The 7,774-nt window shown below is 38.7% G+C and overlaps 1 protein-coding gene across 1 annotated transcript; it reads left to right on the top strand.

The window, feature by feature from the left end:
- Positions 1-933: 933 nt before the first annotated feature.
- On the top strand, positions 934-2,019 carry AGTR2 (angiotensin II receptor type 2). Its single transcript, XM_028087758.1, has one exon. The coding sequence runs from the start codon at positions 934-936 to the stop codon at positions 2,017-2,019; it is 1,086 nt and encodes a 361-aa protein (XP_027943559.1).
- Positions 2,020-7,774: the final 5,755 nt, after the last annotated feature.

The raw sequence follows: 7,774 nt of genomic DNA, 5'->3' as shown, positions 1-7,774 counted from the left end.
ATTGAGCAACCAAAACTATTTCTACTTGACTCTAAATCAGATTTGGCTATTTTTTTTTCTTGTTCTTTTCCTAATTGAAAAAGAAAATGAATTTCCTTTTAAGCAGATTAAACATCTAGATCGAAAACTAATAGTCTCTATTAAAATGTTCAGGGGGCTTTTAGAAATACGTACCTACTCCGGAGCTCCCTGTTAATGATATTGTTATTATAAAAACAGTGGAAAAGTAGAAGTAAAGGAATTCGTGTTAAATTAGTAAAAACCAACCTTATCCCCCATCTCAGTATGTTCCTTTTGCATATTCTCTTTCAGTCTTTTGTGCCCTAACTTATTTTTTCCATAGCTTATGTTACTTATATTTTCCATAGCTGTAATGATTTGTACATAATTAGTTACTTGAATAAGGCATTTCTCTATGCAATAGCGGGCAGCGGTGTGGCTTCTAGAAAGTATACAGCCTGAGATATGTGCTCAAGTGTTTTTGAAATGTTAATTTTTCTTATTTCTTGACTCCTTCTTATTTGTTTCCCCTATTTCTTACCCAGGCTAACCTTTTGAACTATTGATTTCCTTTAAGCTTTTTGAAAAGATGATAGAAATGATGGGCAAAAAGGAGTTTTGTTCAGCACTTTCAGTCCCTGAGGCTGAAATGTCTTACCTGCTTGGTACTGTTGAGGAAATTCCTTTTTCTTCTTCAAGGAACAAAATCCACTCTTATTTCACAAGGCATGGTTGGGCTTTCCAGTGTTTTCTATATTCACCCACCTTTTCTTTTTTCTTTCTTTCTTTTTTTTTTTTGCTTTCGACAAACTTTCAAAATGCTAATGATTTAATAATGTCCTACACTCCATATGTGTTCTGGGAGTTCCATTTTTTTTTTTTTATTTAATTTCCACAGAAGGCATAAGAAGTAGAAGCTACTGAGCTTGCAATATGAAGAACGTCACCCTGGCCACCATCAGCAAAAACATCACCAACAGCCTTCACTTCGGACTTGTGAACATCATTGGCAACGAGTCGACCTCTAACTGCTCACATAAGCCATCAGATAAGCATTTAGATGCAATTCCCATCCTCTACTATATTATTTTTGTGATTGGATTTCTTGTCAATACTATTGTGGTTACGCTGTTCTGTTGTCAAAAGGGTCCTAAAAAGGTTTCCAGCATTTACATCTTCAACCTGGCTGTGGCTGATTTGCTGCTTTTGGCTACTCTTCCTCTCTGGGCAACCTATTATTCTTACAGATATGACTGGCTCTTTGGGCCTGTGATGTGCAAAGTGTTTGGTTCTTTCCTGACCCTGAACATGTTCGCAAGCATTTTTTTTATCACCTGCATGAGCGTTGATAGGTACCAGTCTGTTATCTATCCCTTTCTGTCTCAGAGAAGAAATCCCTGGCAAGCGTCTTACATTGTTCCCCTTGTTTGGTGTATGGCTTGTCTGTCCTCATTGCCAACATTCTATTTCCGAGATGTCCGAACCATTGAGTATTTGGGAGTGAACGCCTGCATTATGGCCTTCCCCCCTGAGAAATATGCCCAATGGTCGGCTGGGATTGCCTTAATGAAAAATATCCTTGGTTTTATTATCCCTTTAATATTCATAGCCACATGCTATTTTGGAATCAGAAAGCACTTACTGAAGACCAATAGCTACGGGAAGAACAGAATAACTCGCGACCAAGTCCTCAAGATGGCAGCGGCTGTCGTTCTGGCGTTCATCATCTGTTGGCTTCCCTTCCATGTTCTGACCTTCCTGGATGCTCTGGCCTGGATGGGTGTCATTCATAGCTGTGAAGTTATAGCAGTCATTGACCTGGCACTTCCTTTTGCCATCCTTCTGGGATTCACCAACAGCTGCATTAATCCCTTTCTGTATTGTTTTGTTGGTAACCGGTTCCAACAGAAGCTCCGCCGTGTGTTTAGGGTTCCAATTACTTGGCTCCAAGGCAAGCGAGAGAGTGTGTCATGCCGAAAAAACAGTTCCCTTAGAGAAATGGAGACCTTTGTGTCTTAAACACGAGAGTGGAATACATGTTCACAACACGGCTACTTGGTTCGAGGGCCCCTTGAAGGATCGTTTAATGCCTTTAGTCAAGGAGTAAGTTTCTCCCTTAATGTAATCTTTTCTCACTCTTCTAGAACAGGAAGCCAAATATGACTCGAAGTGTTACCCAGTGACTTTCAGGAATTGCCCGGTTTCCTTCAGTTTCTGGGTACAAGACTGTCATTGGGAGGACAGAACCATAACCTAGAAGTCACTGAGGGGTTATCTCAAATGATAATTAACAGCAAATTGTGACTGGTGATTTGGGGTTTCAGATTTCTCCTTGACAGATGCTGAAATTGGTTTGTTTTTTTAATTGGTTTTTATATCTATTTTCATCAGGCTTTCCTCTCGAAGCAAGGCCAGTTTTTTTTTTTTAACTCATTGCATTATTTACAAGACATCATGCTAAGAAACATGAGCATTTCGAAGTGAAGTATACTACAGTATTGGTATTGAATTATTCAGGCTCTAGGCATATGCCTTCTACTTAAAAATATTATAAATAATAACCTTTTACATTTTATTTGAGCACAGGTTGATATTGAAGATATAGCTACATATCAAGTAGTGCTAGGGATGTAGATTAGATCACCTGTACTGCATTTATCTTATTTTTATAGTTAGAGCAAGTACAATATATAATAACATAGATTTGAGATTAACAAATATTTGAGTGTTCACTAAACTCTGAATATATGCTCTTTAGAACTTTCTATCCGTTTTAACTATTGTTTGAAGATTTCTATGTTCTCTGACAATTTTTTGAAAACAATAACTAAACACTGTGTCGTGTTATAAGATGTAAAGGTCACTTTTTACATCCTTGACCTTTTGGTGCTTTGATATATAGGAAGTTGACTTGACTTTTGTTATTGATGCTTTGGTTCTGGGTTGCTTCCCAAAATATCTGGAGGGCTTCTTTAACTCTTTAGTTTGTAATAAACCTTTAACAGGCATGGGAAAAAATTATGCCAGAATGGAGTTTTGATACCCAGGGAGACAAAGAGATCCAGCAAATGACAATTTTGGTGTCACACAAAAAAACCTACCTGTCAGGGCAGTGCCATGTATCTTTGAAGGTAGAGACCATGGGGTAGTCTGAACCTATACCTAGGGCTTCTGTTTCTTTCAGATTTTATAGGATTCTGTGGCACTCTCTTAAATCAATCGCTGGTCCATGGATCTCCTTTTCCACACTATTGGAACTCCTGTCGGAGAAGTACCTAAAACTGACTGAGTTACCTAGAGTTTACTTAGAGTATGAGTCCTAATTTTAGAAGTTAGACATTTTATTCTGCACCAGCCCCACATTATACCAGGTTATCTAGGACCTTCCTAGACCAATGCTGACCTCTGAGGTAGAAATAAAAGTTTCAAAGACTTTGTGTGTCTGCCAGGTTCCAGGGCTATAGATTAAAGAATTCTCTCACCCCACTTTCTGGGAAATGCCTAATTTCATGTAATCTATTATTATCAACAAAATAAATAGCTAAATATGTAACCGACTCTAACTTGACATTTTAAATAATTTTGTAAAACACTGCATATAAATAAAATCTTTAATCGGAAGATCATGTGTGCTTACTTTTTTTTTTTTTAAAAGACTTATTTATTTGAGAGAGAGAGTGGGGAGGAGGGGCAGAGGGAGAGGGAGAGAATCCCAAGCAGACTCCACACTGAGCACGGAGCCCGATGCAGGGCTCAGTCTCACGACCCTGAGATCATGACCTGAACTGAAGTTGAGTGGGATGCTTCACCGACTGAGCCACCCAGCAACCCTATACTTACTTTTTTTTAATTTATAGATTCTTACCTTTTGTTGTATGTGTATCCTCCTTACAATCCCTACTGATACTTTATTGTTTCAGTCCCCATCATTCCTTATCTGGCTTCTTCATGGACTCTTCTAAGTCTCTCTCTCTTGAGTCTTCAACTATAATTTCTCAGTAATTATGAAAGGAAAGTCCAGATTGCTATCAGCAAGACTATAAGAGATCTGATCCTCCCCAGCTCTCCTGGTTTTTTCTGTCTCTGCCATCTCTCTCTTATACTCTATGTTCAAGCATCACAAAAGGACTTACTGCTTTTTTAAGGCCTAATGTTCTTTCATGCCCCTCTGCTTTTGTTCACACAACTCTGTCTTCCTGAACACCCCTTCAATCATTCCCACCCCTAGGATCCTTCATTCAAATGATGAACACCTACTCAGCCATTATCATTCTGCTCATGTCACTTCCTTTACCACAGTAATATTTATTATACTAATTACAATACAACCCCCCCTTCCCTGGGAGCCCCCTTAGTAAAGAGAATTGTTTCATTAGTTCTTGGGATGTTAAGCCTGGATTCCACTTCCATAGGAGGCCAGTATTGAGCCCTGAGTGGTTCTTTGAGACTTGGACTTTTTGGGGACTAAGAAGAAATGTCAGTCAAAAAGGTGGTGCATGAACATGCGAACTCGGACTGCAGAAATGTACAAAGGTATAAATGTCCTCTTTTCTCTTTACAAATGTACATTTCAGGTAAGTTTTTTCAGACAGCAAATGAAACTGGTCTTCTCATTTGGCCATATTTCCAGGTATTACCTAATCTCCTTCCTTTTTCTATGGGCCTTCCTTTATGCACCTCACCTACACAATGCCCAGGAGCCTCTTAATAATAACAGCAATAGCTCCTATTAGGTGAGCATTATATGCTGTATACTATTACACATATTTTTATGAATTATCCCATTTTATTCCCACAATGACTCAATTATTCTCATTTTGCAAATGAGGACACTGAGGCACAAATGAGTCCCTAATCTTGAAATTTGGCTCTAACAGCTGATCTGAGTAATCCCAACAGCAGTATTTAGTAGTTTAAATATGGATCCTAAGCTACCAAGCAATATTTCAGAGATGGTCTTGCAGAGTCCTTAACCCTTCCCTCCAAACCTCATTGCTTGCACACCCCAACCACAGCAGTCCAAGAACTCTGGGCAGGTGGCTTATTTGCACCCATGGAGAAAAGGGGAAGAGGCAGATGGATGAGGCTTTCTCTCTTATTCTCCACTGCCCTTTTCTTGTGCTCCATGCTGTAGAGAATTGCATGAGGTAACCACTACCCCTTGCTGCCCCCACTACCCCATACACAAAGCAAGACAGTCACCTCAAATATTTCTTTTGAGCAACAAAAAAAACTTCAGCTCTGAGAAATGAGATTATATGGGATTACCAGAGAAATTAATCTCTTGCAATTTGCAGAAGGAATATGCATTTTTATTATGGAAAGGGAAGTATTAATTCTTCCTATATTTTATGTCCCTAAATGAAGTCTACTAAATAGAATGTCTTGGAAAAATCCCTTTTTTTTTTTTCTGACCTTTTGCAGCCTGTATCTAAATGAAAGAAATTCTGAAGGAAAGCACACTGTATTTTGACTTTTCTTCTTTTTCCCCCATAAGGACCCCACAGTGGGAAACTGTTTGGTGGCCTCACATATCAACAAAAGAAAAATCCAAACTTGACAAGTTGAATTAACCACATGTGTTGACCGAAACAAGAAAGGGTTAAGGTAGTAAGGAAAGTGTAACAATTATTTGTTAATTCATAGATGAACTACATCAGCAATAATGCACATAAAAGAACAGAAATTCGCAGGCCATCACTAAAAATAATCACTCGCCCTGCAAAAGACCAGTGGCATATAGCTGAGTTGACTAGCCTTCTATACATTCATGCTCACTTGCCCAAACATATTACCGACGAAGGGTTAACATTCTCAGAAAGAAAATTCTTCTGGGACGAGAGAATTCTTTTCAAAATTAGAAATAATTGGTATGTATTTCTTATTAATCAATATTTTTTCATTATTGAAAAATGTAACTATGTAGATTAAAAATTAGCCTTGGAGATAATCACTGTTAGTAGCATGGGGTAAGGTTACAGCTGTACATGTAGACACAGATATATATATATTATCTTATTATAATATATTAATGTATTACATATATGCGTATATACTATTTATTTTTTATCTCTTTATCAGTATCCATATTTCTCTCTCTTTTCATCTATTATTATCTATTGGACATAGCCTTCATCACCCCGTGGTATATTTCTTTTAATATTTAAAATATTCTGACCCCAAACTCCTCTTTGGGTTACTAGAAAATAGTCTTTCTCCCCTTTTAGGTCCTCTTTTCCTATGATAAGTCCCAAATCCTCAGAGCTTTAAGCAATCCAAGAGATTACACCTGGTTATTGTTGCCTAGTGGGGGAAAATATTGGAAAATCTAGTAAGACCACTGGCCCACTTTCTGCAGTGGTTGCTGCTGCGTTATTTATCAGTTGGTGCACACGAGAACAGACGGCTTGGTAGTCTGGTGCAGACTCCTGTCCACTTCAAGGAGTTTCTAAGTGATCTACGCCTAAGCGATCGGATAGAGTGTAGGAGAAAGAAAAAGGAAGCCTCTCTCCCCAGTGTTACACTCACCTATACCTGAAGCATGCCCCAGTAGACAAGGTCTCAAAAGCATCTTCATTAGTTTGGGCATCTCCATAGAGAAGGAGGGATCAGAAGATATCTAGCAGAAAAAACATGTCGTACCAGGACCCAGTCCTCTCCTTTCTTAAATGAAGCTCCTCTGTGCAGCTGTATCACAGTTCAAACTCCTTCTCAGTAAGAACAAGTATTCCTGGTTGGGAGAGAAAATAGGTAGTAGGGCTGATGTAGCTTCTTGATTGATGACACTAGGAAGCGACACCTCAGTGCATAAGATAGACCGTAATAACTTTGAACTTCTTAGAAGAATAGGGTCTAGTACTAAATTTCCTTTTTTCTCAAAAGGCCCCTTTGCTAAGTGCCTCTTCCCCCAAATCTCCAAGCTCAATACACCAATGAGATACAATTGACATAGCTCTGTTTGCCTGAAAAGTCGGAACCACCAGACCATTGCCAACCCCCTAAATTCCCAGTGCTAGCCTTCTCTTTGAATAATGAATCCCTGCTTACTCTACATTCATTATCACTGAAGTGATCATTCCCATAACAAAAAAATCAAGAGTGTTTCTTGATATCTTAACAACTTGAAATATTTATAGATAATAATTTGAAATGTTCTCTCTGGGTATAATATCTATTGTTCTGTCCTGAATTGTGTCTCCCTAAAATTCATATGTTGAAATGAAATGTGATTATATTTGGAGACAGAGCTTTTAGGAAATATTTAAGGTTAGATGAAGTCATAGGGATGGAATCTCAACCCAAAAAGACTGGGTGCCTTCTAAGGAGAGGTAAATAAATACCTGTTTCTCCCTCTACATAAAAAAGTCCGGTGAACACACAGTGGAAAGACAGCTGTCTACAAGCCAAGAAGAGAGCTCTCATCAGAACTCCACCACCTTGGCACCCCGATCTTGGACTTACCGCCTCCAGAGCTATGAGAAAATAAATTTCTGTTGTTTAAACCACCAAGTCTATAAGATTTTGTTATGGCAGCCCCAGCGGACTACTATAGATTTTGGTCCAGAGAGTGGTTCTAGAGGAACAGAATTTTAAGGATGAGTTTTCTGAATTGGCTCTCTCATCTGATTAGTTTTAAATGACTATTTCTAGTAGTAAAGAGATTGACTCATTGCTCCTAATGTTGCTGGACAAAGTGGGGAAAGAAAAGGATGAACTCGGGGCGCCTGGGTGGCTCAGCTGTTAAGCGTCTGCCTTTGGCTCAGGTCATGATCCC

Source organism: Eumetopias jubatus, unplaced genomic scaffold (assembly GCF_037043125.1).
Source record: "Eumetopias jubatus isolate StellerSeaLion01/CBP00866 unplaced genomic scaffold, mEumJub1_p1.0 scaffold_11, whole genome shotgun sequence".
NCBI classification, from domain to species: Eukaryota; Metazoa; Chordata; class Mammalia; order Carnivora; family Otariidae; genus Eumetopias; species Eumetopias jubatus.
This window is presented reverse-complemented; position numbering and strand designations above follow the sequence as displayed.